Raw genomic sequence first — 21,215 nt, forward strand, 5'->3', positions numbered from 1 at the left:
TCCCAGGGGCTGCTCTGCATATCACTAGCCTGTGAGCATTTGTTAGAATTAGCCTAAAAACAATATCACATTTACACCTTAAGCCATTGTATAATAAACCTCAAGAAATAGCATGAAAGTTATGTGAAACAGAGTTTGCCTAAACCAGTGGCCTGTATCCAGTGTTATTACTTTAGTGCAGCAGTGCATCTGATGAGAAGTGCAAATCTTTAAAGTATCCAGTTCTTAAAACTGTGTTATATGCCCAAGTTTAATTTCAAATTGCAATGATGCTCTGTGCTGTAGTTGTGCCAAAAAAAAACAACACCAATTGCAGGGGATGCCTACAATTTTATAAACCAATCACACATGGCATAAATGAGATTTATGAAAGCATTTCTTACACCATCTGTCCAGAATGCCTCCAGGTTCTCATACTGCAAAAAAGATACGTTGGAGTTGCAGCTGCAGTATAAATTGCTAATTTAAATAAAATTACATTATTACAATTACAATTCTTTGGGCTCTATTTATAAAACAAGGAATCTGACATTACCTTAAACATTCCCTGGCAGAAATCAGTTACTGCCATTGAAATACATGGACCTATAAGATTACCATGATGGAATGTTTGAGAGAATGTCAGATTCCTTGTTTTATAAATAGAGCCCTTTGTGTAGTAAATATATCTCATATTCAATTGTTTAAGTTATTTACGTGAAAATAAAAAACTACAAGAAACAGAGTTAGTTACAGAATATTTTTTATTTAAAAAAAAAAAAAACCTTCCTACTGCCAATCAGAATTTATGTGTACAGTTTTTTTTTCTTATGGATTTGTGTAATAGGACATGAATAAAGTTTGAAAATATATTTGAAGTTAACATTCTTCTTTCCCTCCTCCCTTGTTATTTTACAGTATATCTGTTAACAGCTTTTGTGAGTTAACATTTAAATCTTAAAATTTTAACAAATCATGTAAAGCTTTATAAATTGTGCCCATTTTGCTTTAAGTTATGGGTTGTTTTTAAACAAAAATATGTGAACTTGCGTATTACTCAGTAAAGTCTGGGCATTTAGAAGAGCAGAAATTTCCTCATTAAAGGCTTGCGTCAATAGGCAGGTCAAATTATAAAGGCCCTAAAGGTACACTGCAATGAAAACTCAAGTTAGAATGTTTGGGATTTTTCAGATTTTTAGGGTTTTATCTGGAATTTGCTAGATACAGCTATCCATACTATGTTATGTAACTTCTCTGTTATCAAGAATCATGAAGTAAGAAAATATCTTCAGCTTTAACCTAATAAGACAACTGAAGTGGTTACTAGTTCTGCAAAAAAAGGACAATTTTGCATTAGGGTTATAGAGTAATTAGGTGCAGGAACATTAATGATTAAGCAATTATGAAAAAAAAATATTGTTATAACTGAAAGCATATACATTTGTTTGTTGGTTTTTTTGTTGTATCCTTTTGGATTTTGCAGAAATTGAGTGTACTATAGGGCATGTAAAAGAGCAATGCATACAAAGTACGGTGTTTGCAAAACTTAAAGCAAGCTTGGCAAATTTTATCACCTTTACTTAGTGCCCATTTAAAAATGTAAATTGCAGCAATGCACGGTCAAACCGAAAGCTTCAGTGCATTCCCAGTGTACCTGCTCCATGTGCAGTGGCATTTATTATGAATAGCACCCGAACACATTGTACAGAGGAATGCATCCATAGCAAACCACAAACACACATACAGTGAGTTTTGACCTGGTGTGTTGCTAAAAAGTATCTTGTGATTTTTTTTTTTATTTGTTGTGGTGCTCAGGGTATGATGGAAAGTATCCCATGAGCTGACAGGTTGGTGCAATTAAAAATTACTGTCAGGCAGGTAAGTTTTTTTTATTGCAGAAGGGACATTGCCTGTGCCTTCCATAATAAACAAACTTGCTAGTTAAGTTTTGTTCTGTTCCAAGTGTAATTCAGCGGCATATTTCTCCAAGGGAAACCCAGTAACACAGTCAGGAATGACATATTTAATACCTTTTGCCTGTGTTTGAATACATTTACTTGGTTTTGTTTTCTCTTCTTTTGTTCATTCTTAGAACCTTAAGACCTTTAGGAAATGAATAGAAATATCGTAAGTAACAATAAAAACACTATGCCAGTACTTTTTGCTATCTCTAGTACACACTGTATATTACATTATAAATCTCCAATCAAAACCAGAAACTGCAACAAACTGCTTCTTTGGTACATCAGACTAAGAAAATACTAGAAGATGGAGTATTACAATGATAAAAAGCTCTACACAAATGTAAACGGCTGGATATAAAAATTTGATCCCCTAAAACAGATATGCAGGCACCTTATATTGTTCAAGGTTCTATGGAAGAGCTAGTAGTCTAATAACTGTAAAATATGTGTGATGGTAATAGTCGGAATATCATTTATTGTTTTGTTTTTCACCTATCTTCAGAAATATATAGGGGTTTATTTTTTCATTTATAAATCTGACACTTTCCAAAACTTTCCCGGAAAATCAATCACTGCCCTGAAACAAATGGATCTGGAAGATTCTCCACCTGGGAAAGCTTCAGTGAATGTATTAGGCAGATTCACCACTTTATAAATTGGCCCTAATCCGACTAGCAAAAGTCACAGAGATCAGGAGAAACTAAAAACGTTTTTTCCTGTTGATTTTTAATTGACATTAAAATCTCAGTGATTTGTGGTCAAGATATGGACATTGCAGCATTTATATGTTCCTAAAAAAGAACAAGCCCTCATTCGCCTTTAGCGAGAAACTGTAAAGCAAGTCTTCCTCCAAATTCACACCTAAGGCAGTAAATATTATTATTATTTAGGGAAAACTTGTTTTAGATATGATGGAGTGATGATGCGTTGGAGCTGCTACCAGGTTTTTTAGTTTGTGTCCCCAGTAGGTAGACACTAGGCAGGTTGATAACTGCCTTGTTTACCAATTTCCCTGGAATTAAATGCGAAGGTAAATCCAAAAGTTGGTACCAGAAATAAACGGGGGGAAAATTTTTTACCCGGAGACACTTGTTCCCATGACTTCTGTCTAAAAAACAGTATCCCTCTCAATGGGGAGATAATACCTAACTTTGTGTTGGATGTACAAGAAAGGAGGAAAAGGAAATTTCCTTACTGAAACAGGTGACAGTGGTTTTATCTTTTCTTTACGATATTCAAAATTACAAAGTTGTGGCCTAAGAAATAGTTTAAATTCAAGTTGCTTTATCCACAGCTTAGATCACTGTGCTACACCTCCTAGAACACATTTAAAATTTATGTTACAGATCTGAAGCCTGGAAGGCAGAGGAGTCACTTCCGAAAGGGGAAGCTGAGTTGGCTTAAGAGAATTACGGCAATGCTTCTGGTGTAAACTTTAAGGATTAATTGCTCCACAGTGCTTACAGCTGCAGAAGTCACTAAGGTCTTGTTTTAAAACTCATGCAGCAATTGATATGTTTATACATCCCACCTGCAGCACATACATTATCTTTGCTTTTACACTTAAGCTGCGTACACACTTCCAATTTTTATCGTTCAAAATGAACGACGAACGAACGACAAACAATCGATTGGGCAAAAATCGTTCGTAAAAAAGGTAACCAACGACGCCGACGAACGAGGAAAGTCGTTGGAAATGAACGACGGGACCGGCGGATCGGATTGGACGACGATCGTTGACCATCGTTCGTGTGTACGATCGTTCGTTGATCGTCCATGGTCTGAGCATGCGTGATGAACGAACGTTCGTTCACTTCCTGTCGTGCACGTCACTCCCTGTATCGCTCAAACGATCGCATCTATTGTGTGTACAATATCTACGAACGATCGTGTCGTTATCTGTATGTACAGGATCGGTGCTATACGATCGTTCGCAGATATCGTGCAGGATCGTTCGTCGTTCGTTTAACAACGATAATAATTGGAAGTGTGTACGTAGCTTTACTCTGTTTACTGGGAGCAAAACAAATATCTGGCACTTTAGGGTGTGTGAAGCAGATAACAGTGCTGCTTCTTGCCAAGTATCAGCACTAGGGCTAAGGTCACACTGGAGTGGGGGGAATCCCTTAGGTACTTTTAGGTTTAAACAGAACTTCCTCTGTTTTTTATTTTTCAGTAACCCAATGGAACTGGGTCCTAGCAAATGAAAAGTAAGCATGTGTTCCGGATAGGGTTACGATTAAAATAAACATCTTTGTTTTGCTCTGCACTACTTTTCTCCTATATATGGAATAATAGGAGTGCAATTTTAAAGTCAATGAGAGTCAATGGCAGAGTTGGTTCAGGAACTCCTGTAGGAAAGAGCCTACTTGTGCTTCAAGAATTAAACATTTATTCAACTTTATACAACTATTCAGCCCACCAACATTAGAAACATTAGATTTGAACTAATACTGTCCTAAAAGAAATTCAGCAACTACAACTGCTGACCTTCTGAAAATGTTAGCTGTCTGCCTATGGCCCACTAGCTTCTTATACTGCATAATAAGGATCATTTTAAATTTGTGTTTGACTGCAGCATTCTGCAATAGGCACGTGCGGTGTGGTTTGCTGCTCCTTGGTGCATAGCAGCAGCTTTTTATGTTCCGGGTAGCAGCCGCTAACCATGTAGTTTTCCACTGCACTTGTGAAAGGGGCCTAACAGTCTAACAGATATATAAAACACAAAGTTACAGTATACAAGTAGTCAAACTGGATCTTACCTGCATCCTATTGAATACAAAAATATAAAACACATTCAATAGGCAACTTACTGTATTTTTTTCAAAAAGTTACATTTTAGTACCTTGACTAGATGGTAACATTATGTAATTACTAGATGCTAATTTGCCAGTCCTTAGTAACACTAGGACTGGCAAAAAGCCTCTACTTTATCATTAAATATATTCTAGTATTTTAACTGGGTCAAATTATTCAAGGTTCTTGGGACTTATATTTTATGGGAATTTGACAGGCCAAAAACTAAAAAGAGCTGCTATTGCATGGAAAACAAAAGAAAAAAAGGCTGATAATATGTATTACCATTTTAATGAAAAAGTACTTTTAGTTTCATAAAATGCAATATTTATATAAAAATATACAAACATTTACAAACACAAAAAATACAGTGATCATGATCACGTGCGAAAACACAGAAAATATTTATAAATTTTAAACTTTTTTTTTTAATTATTATAGGCAAGACAGCTGCATGGTATTGAAATATGCAGCTCTTTGTATAAAACAATTACTCCTATACCAGAGATTTTTGGATGGCCAGCAAGATTGGTGGATGACTGATCTATAAAACACCAACAAAATGGCTAGACATGGGAGGGCCCACAGCATAAAAGGTTGGCTACTAGAACAGTCAAAATATTGGACTGTAATGCACCAGATATAAAGTTTAGACAGCTCACCAAAAAATCAAGAGCAGCAAAAAGTTAAACTGTATAGGCAACACAGTCAAATTCAAAATATATAACAGAATTGTAGGATATAGGCAATGTCCTATTTTCCCAGGGTGGGATTACCCAAAGTATAAAAGCCAGTGGATCATCTAAATCTGCTAGCCCCTGAATGTAACATTTGGGTTTATTGTAGATACAATCATTCAAAAATGTTAGACAAACCTTTGTTCTTAGATCTGGAGAGTCTATTCCTTTTTTTCTCCTTTCTTTGTATCTCATATAGTTCTGCGTTACATTTTGTGGAATTGACTTGTTCAACACTCAATAAGAACTCACTATTCAAAACATCCTCATTTTTTCTATTTACAACAATATTGCATGAGTTTAGGTCATTTTCTTGCCATTCTGTATTACTGAATTGTAACTGGGCTTTACTGCTGCCTTCACCTGCATGTACATTACTTTCCACACAATCAGTATTAACTTGATATTGAATATGATTCTCTAGCTCCTCAGAAACCAGATCGTTGTGATTATTCTCATGATCAAAAAGTTCAGGTGTAAAATGAATAGTGTCATCAGCTTCATCATCTTCTACAGTGGTCTCAACAAATGAAGGTTCATTTTTTTCAGCTACAACGATATCATCTTTTTCATGGAAAAGTGGGACCACATTACAAATACTTTCATCTGAATCTCCTGTATGGGCTTCAGCTAATAATCCTTTCTCTGGTGATAGAAATTTTTCACTAACATTAGCAGCTCCTTTTTTCAAGCTGCTGTCTGTGTGAGGGCTCCTCCTGGAAGAAGTAGGAAGGGGAGTTGATGTGAGTGGACTGTTGATAAAGTAGTTGTAAAATGAAGACTGTTGTTTGGTTAAGTTCAGCTTGGGTTTATCAAATTGGTTTGGTTTTTGTAAAGAAATCATCTTTTCTCTTCCGGAGTTTGCATTTTGAGGCTGCTCAATATCACCTGTATATTAAATAGGAAAAAACATGAAGTCATAAATACTTTGACAATTTTGTAACCTACTGTATTATTTTGATTATGTATATTAATATATTTCAGTTACTGTACAGATGTACAGTATCTACTAGAGAAATGTACTAATTGATTGAAACAAACCTTTAAAAAAAAAAAAAAAAATACGCATTCCACAATATACACAAACGGAACTTTCATCATGGATATATAGTACACACGTCCAATGGCTCACGGCCGATATCGGACGAGACACTGGCGTGTGTACAGCGCCCATCGTCTGAATGACCGTTCTGGCGGACCCACGGACGATGGATGAAGAACGATCCTAATGCAAGGGAAGGGGGTTCCGGTTATACAATAAGGGTGAATTATGAAAGGATCAAATGTGACTCTTAGGCAGTGGCGTTATGAGGTATCTATAACATCATCATTTTCAGTAAGAGAAAAGTTAGGTAGTGGTTTGAAAGGTTAGAAGGGGAGATGAAAAGCCTGGTGCCTCTCAGATGTCCACATTGCATTTAAAAGAGGTTTAAATTAATCTGCAGTGATATATGTTAAAATATATAGCTCTGCCAAACTTTTCATTAATACAAGATTACAATTAATATTATCTTCAATTAATATAGTGCTGACATATTACGCAAACTTTACAAAGTCCACTGCCATGTCATCAGCTGTCCCTCAAAAGGGCTCAAAATCTAATGTCCCTACCATAGTCATATATCAAAAACACAGTCTAAGGACAATTTTGAGGCGAAGCCAATTAGCGAAACTGCATGTTTTTTGGGGTGTGGGAGGAAACCAGTGTGACCAGAGGAAATCTATGGAAACAAAGGGAAAACATACAAACACCTTGCAGATAGTGTCCTGGCCCAGATTTGAACCTGTGACCTAGTGCTGCAAAGGTGAGAGTCAAGCTACTGTGCTAACCGTGCTTCCATAAACCTTTTGCATGAAAGGTAAGTGTATTTTAAATGCTACTCATAAAACATCTGATTTCATTATACATCTGACTGTTTCAGTCCTCTGTACAGTAACTATATGTATTTCATCTGTGTTTTTAGATGTTAGCCTGCAGTTCAGCTTTAAAAACCCTGTATATAATAGACCCAAACATTAGTGTTGTGTACTTACATTTAGTTTCATGTGCAGGGTCTTCATCAGATTCGGAGTTATCAGAACTAGATAAAATTGTAATGACAGATGGTGAAGGATCAGGTGCTGTAACAGTCACTTGTTCATGTTCTAAAACACTCTCAGATGGGTGGACAGTAAGTTCCAACAATGAGGCACTAGGGTAATCATCTCTGCTGGGGAAGGATGGTGTTTGAGGAACTTCTTCATTGTTGGTCAAACTCTGTATTTGAGACCTCTGCTGCTGAGTTTTTGAAAAGTCAGTTAGAGATTGTAGCGCTTTGTTAAAGTTTGAATGGTGCTGTACCAATTGCCGTACCCATTTTGACAATCCTGCAGAAAAACAATTAACTGCTTTAAAGCACACCACACAAAAATACAATACTATAGTTGTTAGTAACTACCTTATCGCATGGTTTGTATACATCATATGGCCCGTTTTGTTTGCTATACAGATACACATTAAGTTAACCACAACTATTGTGCCTTTAAGATCAAAATGTAATACTGGCTGCTTTTTCCCATAAAAAACATATATGTACCATACTTCGTACCATACTTCATATATGTAACTTCCATGCCCAGCAGTTAATTGAGACCAGATCACATAAATATATTTTATTATTATTATTATTTTTATTATATATATAAAATTTAATAAGAAATTTTGCTTTTACATCTTATTGCTGTACAGGTTAAATTATTTTACTTTAACATATAAAAGTATTAGTCAAATCTATGTCATTACCTATTGGCTGATTTATAAGTGTAGATACAATACTAAGAGCAAATATTTTAAAAGTCTGAAAGTTGGAGCATAAATCTCTAAATCAACAAAATGGTTACATGCTGTTGTTCATCTAATGATTTTGTACACAGATATTATACTAAGTATTACACCAATGCATTAATTCACAATAAAATAATGCAGTGAATCAGCTTAGACAGGTACTTATTAGTATACAGGCAAGACTGACCTATATCAAATTTCTTGATCAAATTGATCATATATAAGTGCATGTGTATGTAAGGCGTGGTGACTAATAACCTCATTTCTGACTGTAAACGCTTTTAAATGTTTTGTGTTTAAATCTTTTTTTATTCTATGGAATCGGAGCTCCCCCTGCTGGTTTTATGATACTCTGTTCAGTATCCTTTTTATTATAATTTCTATCTCCTTACTTGCCTATTTGGAAGAAATGAGATGCTTTTGACAGATTTTGACATTTAACAGTTTCCTAAAATAGTGCTGTCCTATTACTACTCAACGTACTTAGCTGAGGAACTAATAAATGGACACAATTATTGCATCTGACAGGTAATTAAGGTGTTGTGAAGTGGTTATCAGTACATAAACAACAAAGTCATAGTGCAGGTGAAGAGTCACATAAAAGAAGAAAGGCCTCTGTTTAGTTATCCTATCGGTAAAACATTTTGAAAAAAACTGTGAGGTAAACAATAAAACTATGTCCATAAAACCAGCAAGTTGCTTGTTTTGCTATTTGATGTGGATATTACAGAACACTTTACCCTCCTTGAAGTTTGTTTTTACATACTATACATATACTATAGGTATAATTAATTTTAGAGCACTGCAAGAAACCTTTTCACAATAGTGTCAAATGGCTCAAGTAAACCTATTGTGGTAATGGATTTATAAGGCTGGCCTAAAACACAGACACTATTCTAGGGTGGTAAAAATGCATAGACTGGTAACACAGAAGCTTAAGCTGTGTCATGTCCCTGCAATTCACATCCCTCTATTAGTTAGAGATACTTAGCACACCTTTATTTAGGATGCAAAAAGTGGGAGGCCTATTAGTGGTCCAAATTCAGCAGCTGGATGTTGCTATTTCCAAAATGAACTGCTCTGAGGATGAAGTGATGAGTGGTGCCTACTTTCCTCCAGATATACCATTTAGAATTGAGGCCAAAAAGTTCAATCTTGTTTCTCACAGTCTGAAGGTCTTTTAGGTGCTATTTCCAAGCAGGCTTTCATGTGTTTTGCACATCAATCTAGTCCAATGTTTCTTAACCAGGGTACTGTGGAACCTAGGATTCCTTCAGAGGTTGTGGGGGGTTCCTGGAACCATAAGCAGTTTGAGCCTTTCAGATCAGTCTGACACCAATGTTTTTGGCAATCTGTAAGGGTGACATTCTTCTGGCTGGACAGCAATGTAAGAGGCATTCTTCCTACCGACTTCCACACTAATGTACTATAAGCTATAGTAATTATATAAGGGGTCCCCTCAAGACCTGAAAGTTATTTTAAGTGTTCCCCCATGGTACAAGAAACACTGAATCTCTGAAGCTCAATCAGAGTGACCAAGTTCTTGGTCATCTCTCTCACTAAGGCCCTTCTCCCACGATTGCTCAGTTTGGCTGGGTGAGCAGCTCTTGGAGAAGTCTTGATTGTGCCAAACTTTCCATTTGAGAATTATGGAGTCTGTTGTGCTCTTGGGAACCTTCAGTGCAGCAGAAATTTTTTGTAGTGTTCCCTAGATCTGTGCTTTGCAACAATCATGTCCCTGAGCTCTGCAGGCAGTTCCTTTGACTTCATGGCTTGGCTTTTGGTCTGATATGTATTTTCAGCTATGAGGCATTCTATAGAGAGCGTGGGAGCCTTTCCAAATCATATCCAATCAGTTTTATTTACCACAAGTGGACAAAATTCAAGGTGCCAAAACATCTCAGTAGCCATTAGCAATAAAAGAAACCAACAAATGATCATCCGAATCTGCCTATAACCAAAATTTTACTTTGGGTTGACTGACTCCTAAAGGCATCAAGGGGACCCAATCATTTAGTAGGCATCTCCCTCACAAAATCCTGAGGATATGTTTTTCATGCATATAGTTTTACTGCAGCTGGAATTTTTTCTTTAATAAATATTAAATAGAAACATTTTTTTACTATGTCAGTAGAACACAAGTTGGGAATTCTTCCTGTGCTTAGGTAAATATGGCAGGCAAAAATTAGGCTATGATTTTCTCCAAAAGTGTAACAGTCATTGGCTTTGCCAATAATTTATCCTTACCAGTTATATATTTTGGATTATTTCTGAAACGATCATCTACCAATATGAGGGCACCCCAATCATTCCTATGCCGAATACACCTGTGAAAAAAAAGGAAAAAAAAAAACACTTTAAGACCACAAACACTATGGTTACAAAATATTCAGCTACAGCATGGGAAACTCAATTTTCCAAGCAGTAACAAATAAAGCTCAAACTTAATCCATCGATCTTCTGTTTTGTTTTTTTTGTTTTTTGTGCGTTTTAAGATACAGCACAGCTTCACCTAAAAAGAACAGCAAGATATGATGTAAAATGGGCTATGTTCACTCCAGCACTTTCTGAGCTTCTTTTTCTGACGCAGCTAAATGGTCTGACTTTGAGTAATGAGAAAAACAAGGACTGAAAGTAAGGGGCTTGTATTAAACAAGCAAGGTTGGCTTTGATAAATTGCAGGCCAGGTACGGCAGTGATTATACCTGATAGTAGTATATTTACAAAGAACAGTTTGCAAGACAAAGAATTTATATGTAGTAAGTATCAAAATGTAAAAAACTCAAAAACAGCTAAATTCAGTTTATTGAAAAATTATATCTAACAAATTCTCTTTCATTTGCCTCTGCAATATGCAGATTCTAATACAAAACCTGGAAACTATTTGTTCATCCCTATATTAAAAAAGAAACCTAAAAATACAGGAATAGGACAGTGTAAGCACCCAAAACAGGCACATGTGATAGTATCTCTACAACATCAACATTGTTATATTGTGTAGTTTGCTTTAATATTGAAAATGAATCTTCTTCAGAGAAGAGTAACCAGAAAGAAAGTTTTGCCTTGTCTTACTGTTTCTGCATGGCAGAACAATTTGGGATTATTAGGAAAGTGCCAGATTCAAGCGTTTTCTGCTTCTATTGCCATAAATCTCTGTAGACATTTTTCCTCCTAAAATGTGACCACTTTCTGTCACTGTCAGCATATATCATATTTTGGTGAAAGATCTCTTCAACTGAAAGGTCACTTGTCTTTAGTGACTTTCTTTTCCTGTTCATGGCCTTTACATGATGTTGTACTGAACAGATGACAAAAAATATTTACTATTTCTTTTATTTCATCAGAATCAAAACTCATAGCTGCAAGTAACTTGTTTTTCTCGGGGAAGAAGCAAAATGAACAAATTTTTCTAACAAAGAATAATAATAAAATATACTTATAGAAATATAATAAATGTAAAAAGGAAGTAATATTTTTACAATTTGGGGCACTAAATATATTATTCATTGTGCAACACTGTTACGCTGCTAAGCTACATTTTTCACCTATTATGGGCGGTATCAATAGGCAAAATACATTTTAAAAAATGTCCTATACTTATTGGCTGTACTGTTTTTATTCATATTATTGTAGAACACTGCTGAGCAAATTACAACAGCAGATTTAAAAGACAACAAAACCTTCCTATGTATTTGTAGTAAACAAGAATTGGGGTACCTACAGACCAGGGTAATAGGATACATTTTTTAAAACCAACTACAACTCCTTACCTCCATACAATTATCTGACACTCTGTCTCCCCCCTACTGTATATATGTCGTGCTCCAAGTAAAGAAATTAGAGGAACAATGCTAAAGTACAGTCCTAGGCAGGAGGAAATGTGGGGAGCATAGACTATCTTGCAGGTAATTTTGCTGTGGGTACATCCTAGGGTCAAGTGCAGGTACCATGTAGGGAAAATGAGGTTGGATTATGAATGGATTATCCTCTTATACACATTCTCCATGAACTCCAACTGAATAAGGTGTGCAGGAGATGGCCTTTGCGTTTGATGTGCACAACATTCTCAGGGAATTTATACATTATATAAATACTAAATGTAACAATAGATACATTTCACAATCGTAAGTCAAATGAGTTTTAAATTCATGTGGAGTTGGTTTTAGAGCTGACTGACAAAAGTTACACGCGTTTACACTCCAAAAATGTGTAAACACTTTTTATAACCTATAATTTGGATTAAAATTATGTAGGAATGTCAGATTGCATAACAGCTCAGTTTGACTTTTCACCTATGAAACAACTACTAGATGGGGTCTTATCCCATAGCAGGTGAGTATTGTATGAATTGTATCTGTAAAAAAGGAAATGTTAATATACTATGTCATTTCATTACAATTTAAATTTAAAAAGACTTATTTTTAGTACATTTTTGTCAACTCTGACTCCAGGTACCTAAAAACTGCTTTTGACTCAGACTCCATAGTCCTGCTACAGACCAAAGGGATAATATGCCTAATCCAGCGATCTACATTTGGATTGGGAGATGATCATTTGTTGGTAAACTTTCTCTAGTGGTCAAGCCTGCTTGACCTGGATTTCCTGTTCGACTGCTAACGTGTGCTGCCAAGACAAGCTAACACCTGAGCAGCCTTCCCCATTACTCCTTTCACTGACACAAATATGAACATTCATTTGATAAAATCATTGAATGTTTATACAGCAATTTTTCAGCAGATGGATTGTGCAAACCCAGCCAGTTGCCATCTAGTGTCTATAGTCACAGCTAACATTATGCATCTCTCTTCCAAAAATGATTTGTAGTTTGAAACAAAATCCTATTCATAATAATAAACTTTTATTTTAGATATATGCAACAAAATTGCTGCATGTTGAAGCTTGAAAAACAAACAGAAAGGTCATGACTTGTTCATGCTTCTAATAATCCATCTTTTCAGTGACTCCACAAATGAGCTTTGCTCTCAGCTAGTTTGAAAAAAGGCTTATAAAAATAAAAGAAATAGCTGCAGGTCTTTGATGTGAACAAATGGACATTGATAAGGTAGGATCTATAGAGTAAAATAAGATAAAAACTTCTTACAACTATTTCTTAAACATAAACTGTAGAAGAAAAAAATATATACAGGTATGAAGCTCTATATATTAACTTTATTATATTTCAAACTTAGAATATACTAAAAAAGTGATATAATATTGTGTAAATATAGTCCTTTTTTTTACTTTTTAGTCATTATATTACTAAAGTAAAAGTGCTCTAGTTTTTGCTTTCAAAGTGCTCTATGGATATGTACTTGTTTTATTTGACTATTACCACTGACTAAGTGCTAGCAATATATTTTCTGTAGAACCTTAGGAAGAGTTTTTCAGATCTATCAACCTAAGTACACCCTATCAACATCTGTGCCTCAACATTTGATTGGTAAGGCTGCTAATACCCAAACTGGTTGATACACTAAACCAGACCCACAAAAATTTGCTGTTTGACTTTTGTGTTTTAATACCCTTGGGGTCACTGAGTTGCATACAGTGTATCTGTACCTACTATGTTCCCATCAGTCAAAGCTACAACACACTCGAGGAGGAACTATTCCTTTAATTTTTTTTTTCAATTCTCCCAAGCAAAGTCAGATGAAGGCAAATACTAAAAAATATAAAATGTTTCTTTCTTCAAAGCTGGTATTTTTCTAATATTAAATAGGGGTTATGATATGTGCTTAGTTTACAGGCCAGTATTATTTAGATCATTATTTGGTGATTTATAATTTTAAATGACTAAGGAGACTATTTGCAAGTGCTAAGGTTCAGCTTTGAATAGAACTTCCAATAAATTATGAATACTGGGATTTTTAATTTAATTGATCAGAACCAGATTTATTGGCACTTCCTGTTCTGTCTTTTATACAGGGGTTTTACCCTTCACTACTATCTTCAAAGCTAAAGTACTAGTTTACAATTGCTACAAATGCATATGGTGACAAAGGATCCAAATAACTACATACAAAAAATGTCACTGTATTTATTTTCTCCTGAGTCATCCTAGTTGTGCCACCTATGATGTGTAACTAATACAAAACAAGCTAAGTAAAGGTACATGTTAGTTGGAAAACTGCTCAAAAATCTTAAAAGAATATTAAGGAAGTAATCACAGCTACTTTGTTCTAAGGCAATTTTTCAGCAGGAATTCTGAACACATCTTCCTCTACTCATTTAGGGTATCCACTTTTAATAAAAATACAGATTAAAAAATGAGCGTTAAATATGTTAGCATTTTGTATAAAGTGCAAAATTTTAAATAGTTTCCTTTATTTACAGGCACATTTATGCTGTCAGACTGTACAGTTTCTTCTTTTGGCAGCTTTTTTCAAATCTTATCATATAAATATGAATCAGTTCACAATACAAATTCATGTACATAAAATAAGAAGATTACCTTTTGTCACACTACTACCTACCTCCCCAAGGCTTGATTCAAGGCTCGGTATGCTTGTATTTCATACCAATGACTTCCAGGTAATAGTCCCCTACTCTGTGAATGTTGATCATTATATTTTCTTTTTAGCTCGACCTGATAAGGAAAAAAAAAATATATATATATGAAGCAAAACACATCATTGAGACGAGCTAAAACAAACCAAACAGAGATATCCTAAAACTCATTAGTGAAAACGTATCTTTGCTACTGTACGCTTTGTAAATACAGAGAAATGTAATTAATGCCATTTGCAGTTGGTAAATTAAAACATTTACATTAGTACTCTGCATTGACTTTTGGACACCTTATATTAAGGGTTAAGTGACCAGCAGAAACTTCAGCTACAATCCGGAACGGGTTGCTTGTTTATATTGGCATATTTCCTAGCTGAAAGGAACGTAATATTAATAAAATCCTAAAGGCTGCTACACATACTATTTGGAATAGCTAAGCAGACTTAACATCACGGTAATGTACTTTCTATTAGCACTCAAAGATCTGAGGATTTTTTAAAAAAAAAACTATTCTTTGTTGCATGTTGACACACTAATCTACTTTCATAGCATGTTGAATATTTAAATGAACATGTCACACATACATCAATATTTCTTTTATCTGTTTTGTGGCATTTGAGAAAATGAAGCTAAAGTGACATCTATGAATATAACATCTCACTGAAGTTTAAACTGCACACTGAGCACATTACAAATGAATAACACTTGTATGTTAAAAGTATTCCTTGAGGAACACAAATGGCACATAAATAATGAACCAGGCTCCATTCTTTCAGTGTAAAGAGCTGAGTGAAACAACCTAATCAATATATTAAAGTTGTAGGATGCAGACATATTGCTTGGCTTTACCATCATTTGATATAAAATATAGTTTATATAAAGAAAGTGAAGAATTGCTTTCTAACCTTTCACAACAAGAGATGTAAGCAAAAGAGAATCCCATTTAAAAGGAAAGGTGTTACCCATAAAAACCAATCATCAGATGTTAGTTGTCTTTTTTAATTTAGATAAAATAAGGTTCCTGGTTGGTTGTGTTTATCTCTCAAAGAAAAAACCCAAAAAAAAACACATGAGCTTAACCTAAATTAGTAAATTATTCTATTTTAAAAATTCTACTTTTTATTTAAGATTTAACTTTACCACCCTGTAAGTGATAAAAGAAAATATCTGAAAACTATCCTAATTTATTTGTGGCTGCATGACAGTCTGTAAAAAATACAATGAATTGTAAGGATATTACTGCTTAAGTTGTTAAAGTTTAAGTTAAAAATGAGGCCATAAGGCTGTTGTAATCTAATAATATAGTTAGACATCAAAATTATATATTCCTTGGAAACTACACATATTAGCATTTGACTGGCACGCTTTCATAAAGAGGATTCACTTCTATATAAAAGAAAAGGTCTTAGAACTATTGACTAGTAAATAAAGTGGTATGTATTGATCTGTACTTAAATGTGTATATGAAAACAAATATACTTGTAAATCACACAAACACACACAAATTTATATTTTAAAACTATATGTGCACACATAAAGAAAGATAGTAAAAGTTACTGTAATACCAAAAGAGTTATCTCAGCTTGGACAGAGCAATGAGCCCATTTTAGCATGATTGCAGAATTGGGTAACAAGTACAATCCACCCTATATCACTAGAATAACCCACTTTTACTGGGTACAAAGCTGGCAGTGCAGTTTGGCACTGTAATAAGTTTTGACAAACATTACAAATCCGAAACTGTTAAAGTTTGAAATCTGAAAACAGAGTTTTATAGTCTTTTGAAGAAAAAGCAGCGCCAGAAACCTTCTTTTCCATGTTTTTTTGGAATGCTCTTTTGTACTGTGTTAACCTTTTTAAACTGACAGATGAAGGGGCACGCTTCAAGAGAAATACAGAAGACTTCTAACTATTTCTGACAGGTAATTTTCAACATGGGTTGGGGTACAAAATTTTATTTTGTGTACCTATGCCCTTTAAAACGACCTGTCAAATTTACAAATTCAAACTTTAAAGCCAGACAGTAAATTGAATTTGATTCTGCAGATGTAATAGTTGTCTCAAAAAGACAGAAATGATGTGGCAGAATTGTACATTTTACTCTTAAAGTGAAAGGTGGAAAAATATTACCCAGAGGGATGCCACAACTGTCTTTATAAAATATTACACCGAGTTTGATGGCAGTATGATTTGTTATGCTTAGGAATATATTCATGTACAGCATGCAAGGATTAGTCAGCCAATAGGCTTAAATCAAACCAAAATTATAGAACGGCAAGGAGATTAAATACAGTATGACATAGAAACATTAGATAAAGGTATGTTCTAGAGCAATGATCATTATTTGTATGCAGGATTTCATTTCACTGCAATAAATGGTTATATATATTTTCAAAAGTAAATGTTTAAATACAATAATTTGTAAAAAAAAAAAAAAAAAAAAAAAAAAAAAAATGTGGTGTGATAATAGCTTGTTGAGGTTTTTGTATATTTGTATTTATTAGTAAGGGATTCTTGTTTGAGATATCTCTTCTAAAACACAACTAATTGATTGTGCAATGCAAACATTAGTTTAAAGGATTTTTTAGTTATTTCAAGGCATCATGCAAGTTTACTATTATACTACTATATGCTAATTTTTTACCACCAACATTCATTTACATACATTGGAACCCCATGAGATTGAAATATGTTGAGATTTAAATAGTTATCTATCTATTATTAGACATTATTAGAATGTATATTTTATTATTTTAGTTGCACATACACCCACTACAAATGGTGTTATATCAATAGACAAAAATACAAAAATATTAGAAAAAAAAAAACCCAGATGAAACAAAGTGTAAAAGCAACTTTTAATGGTAGCTGAGATCATAGCGAACACAAAGTAAGCAAGTTAACCTCATATCAATTAGTATTTGGAGCTTTGTAAGTGGTAGGAATTATGATCTGCTTTTGAAGCGAAAATCTAAAATATTACCCTTTACTTTTAAAGACGATGGGAAGATACTGTATTTGTTCTGTTTTTATGTTTATTGAATTTGTTCTCTTTGTCATATTCATTTTCAATAATGTAGTTTCTTGTAATACCTCCTGGGCAATATGTACATTCAGTACAGAAACAGAATAAACCCGGGAGGGGGGGGTTATTATTGTGGCAGGAAGGAATTTGTGCGACCAGGCAGCAGCTCAGAGAAGTAAAGTCAAGAAAGGTGCAATTTTTTTGGAGGTGGTGAGGTGAGTAGGATGTTAAAAGAGCTGAATGCAATTTCAGTATTTCCTCAATTAAAACTGCTGCAAGACCTAAACCCTCCCCATGTGTTAATGCCAGCCAAAGCACTAAGGGGGAAAAAAAAAGATTGATTCTCTCTTTGCAGTACAGTCACCATTTATGTGATGTGACATGGGTATTGGTCTTGCCACTTGAATTGCCTAGCACTTTATCTGAATGTTAGCACTGCCTCCTGAAATTAAAAGCTGTCTGGCTGTCCTACCAGGCCTCTGTATTCAATATTCACAGATTTTGTACTGGTAAGTAGGAAAAGGTTGACATTTTAAAAACTTTTCTGATCTGCATACAGATTCCAGGGCAGGGAAGAGAGTGAAGCCTATGGGTTGGTATAAAAGTTACAAGCACCTTTATTTTTATACTATTCTATTTTCTACTATTTTCCACACTTAATATAGAATGGGGGAGGTGTTTGCTTACTTGAAAACTGCTCTCTATGCCAGCCACTCAGAGAATAATCACAGGCTTGGGAAAGTCAAAGCACTAAAAACAGGCACAATGACAACACTGGAATTGGTGTTTGCCATAGACATTTTTTTTTGATGCAGTGGAAGCTGGAGGTGAATATCCTGTTATCTTTTCTTGTAACAGCTCGATACAGCCTAAAGAACAATATACAAGCATGCAAACAGTTATTCCACAGCAAGTGTAAAAACAAAAGTGCCCAGGGTTGGGCTTTACACTCATTTTTAAAACAAACTGTCTGACATCCTGAATATTTACCAATTGGTGAAGAGCTTTATTTTTTAACCATGTGACTGTAATCTTCATGTTAATCATATTGTACTTTGGAAGATACTTTGTTCAGGTGTGTTAGGTCATCATAAATCTTTTGGTAAGCAGTTAAAATAAACTGAACCAAGGATAGTTATATAAAACACCAAGTTTGATTTCACTCTAAAAAATGTAAAACTTTTTGTGCATGAATAATCTTATCACCTGTTTTCTTGTCTTTTTCCTAGACACGACTGTATCCAAACGTAAGTATGGGAGAAGACTGATAATTATTGCTGAGTGACAAGATAAATAAAGGTCAGCAAATTTCAGCTTTCACACTTAAATGAGCACAGAAGATGCTACATCCTACAAAGATCATGCTTTGAAATGATATGCCCATATATGTGGATTGCTGTAGGTTAAACATTCATTAGAGCTCTGGCAAAGGTATATTAGGAAAAAAAAAAAAAAAAAAGCTCATGTCAGTTTACTGCAATCAGAATCTATTTCATTGTATAACTTCACATTAACAGGCATCAAATAAACGCTGAATTCAAAATGACAGGTTGCATATGTGAAAAAGCCACTTGCCCCTGCTAGCAAATATCTTCAGTGTGCACCAAACCACAGGCTAGAAGGGATTAGTTAAAATGTCAGAAGACAGCCTTTTACCTGATCATCCTTAAAAACATACTCTTAGCTATCAGGCATGATTTAAAGACAAAGAGCTTCTGCAAGGAAACAGCAGACTGCCTGTGGCAAGCTCTGCCATCTTGTAGCTGTCACAGAGATTTAGGCTTTGATCTGTCTAGGAGGTCAAGAACACACTGTATTCATATTAGTACACGTCTAACAGCATTACACCTGCTAGCTATGATTTGCTTTACGCGTAATTAGGCAAATCCTGAATGTTTATGTAGTTTTCTACACCAAAATCTGCAATGTGCTTTATGCGTTTTAAAGGTAACACAATACATTTTTACATAAATCACAAAACGTGCATCTGGAAATTAGTGGGTAAATGTTTATTAGCACAAAAAAAGAACACTTAGCAGTGACATGTCATTCAAATTCACCAAAAGATTTGGGTCCATGTCATGATCATTTTTTAAAGTGTATAGTGTACTTCTATCGCTTTTGTTCACAGTCTGATCAAGCATACATTCATTTGGTTTCGGAGATACGCTGAATCATACCAGCTACACAAACTGGGTTAAAGAGGTCTATGCAATTTCTTTAAAGAATCATTCTTTCCTTGCTTTAATTAATTTTGTTGTTGCATTGTGGACTGGCTGTAACAGTTACCAAGTCAGATCAATAATCCCTGCTACACAAGGACTTTCTTCATATAGAAGATTGGTCAGTTTTACAGTCACTTGGGTCACTTCCATGGTAAAGCCCATACTTGGGAGAAAAAAGGTAAACAAACTCTTGCCTTGTTACTTTTGTAAGCGCCATTTCCTGATCTGCGGTGAGCCGCATCAGTCTGCTGCAGGCTAAACTGCCTTCTCCCAGCTTCTACAATTCAAATGAATGGGAGTGGTTGGGATGTTTGTTTCGCATGCGGCTGCAGCGAATCAAGGCTTAGTTCACAAAAGCAGCCTGTTGCTTTTAGCCGTGGTGGTTCTGGACTGAAGATCTGAACCATGGCCTCAGCCATGTGCAAGTCTTTTGCCTGTGGTGCGTCTCTCAGCCATACAGGATCAGTTTGCTGTGTGCCTGGAAGCTGTCAGCCACACACCATTTGACACTGTGTTTCTGAAATTAGCTTAAGGCACAACAGGGGTGGGTGCAAAAGGGTTCAAGAAAAAATGTGGAGTAAGGAAATTTACAAAAAACATGTTCTATGACCTGTTTAAAAAAAATAGCCGGTCATTTCCTGTCCCAAACTTGCAACAGGAAATCTCTCTAAATTTGGAACTGGAACATATGTTTTCATTCGATTTCCCCACACACTTCTGCTCTGGTGGCAACGGTCAACTTACCAAAAGACAAATTTCCCCAGCAGGCAGAGGGTTATTATCTTTTTCTAAACCCAGTCCAAAACCAAAAACCATTGTTTTGAAGTGGATGCACATATTATTATATACTATTCCAATACTTATCGCAGAAAGTAAAACTCTGACATGCAAAACCATATGAATTGATCTCATTATTGTATGTATGCAAATGCCTATTTTATTCAATGCATAAAACTAAAATGAATTAAAAAAACACACGCACGGAAATATTGAATTTTTTATAACGATTAAATATAGTCTCCACTGATTTACTATGAGAAATACAACCATGCCGATCCATGAAAATGATAACACAGAGAAAGTTTTGGCCCTTCTCACTACCCTCTATCCTATATTAGGAGTATATCATTAGGAGTAAAGTATTTGGTTGACCTGAAC

General features: G+C 34.9%; 1 protein-coding gene across 3 annotated transcripts in view; it reads right to left on the reverse strand.

The window, feature by feature from the left end:
- Positions 1-734: 734 nt before the first annotated feature.
- The window catches only part of BRIP1 (BRCA1 interacting DNA helicase 1), a 128,954-nt gene continuing 108,473 nt past the window's right edge, over positions 735-21,215 (reverse strand). The window contains exons 17-22 of one of the 3 annotated variants that reach the window (XM_072417211.1): positions 14,774-14,886; positions 10,548-10,627; positions 7,511-7,843; positions 5,615-6,364; positions 2,010-2,082; positions 735-1,308 (exon numbers count right to left, since the gene is read on the reverse strand). In XM_072417211.1, coding sequence (XP_072273312.1) covers positions 2,033-2,082; positions 5,615-6,364; positions 7,511-7,843; positions 10,548-10,627; positions 14,774-14,886 — 1,326 coding nt within the window. In that variant the 3' untranslated portion in view covers positions 735-1,308; positions 2,010-2,032. Of the gene's footprint in view, positions 2,083-5,013; positions 6,365-7,510; positions 7,844-10,547; positions 10,628-14,773; positions 14,887-21,215 lie in introns of those variants that run through there. The other 2 variants (XM_072417202.1, XM_072417219.1) reach the window with 2 other exon arrangements.

This window comes from Pyxicephalus adspersus, chromosome 1, assembly GCF_032062135.1.
Source record: "Pyxicephalus adspersus chromosome 1, UCB_Pads_2.0, whole genome shotgun sequence".
Taxonomy (NCBI): Eukaryota; Metazoa; Chordata; class Amphibia; order Anura; family Pyxicephalidae; genus Pyxicephalus; species Pyxicephalus adspersus.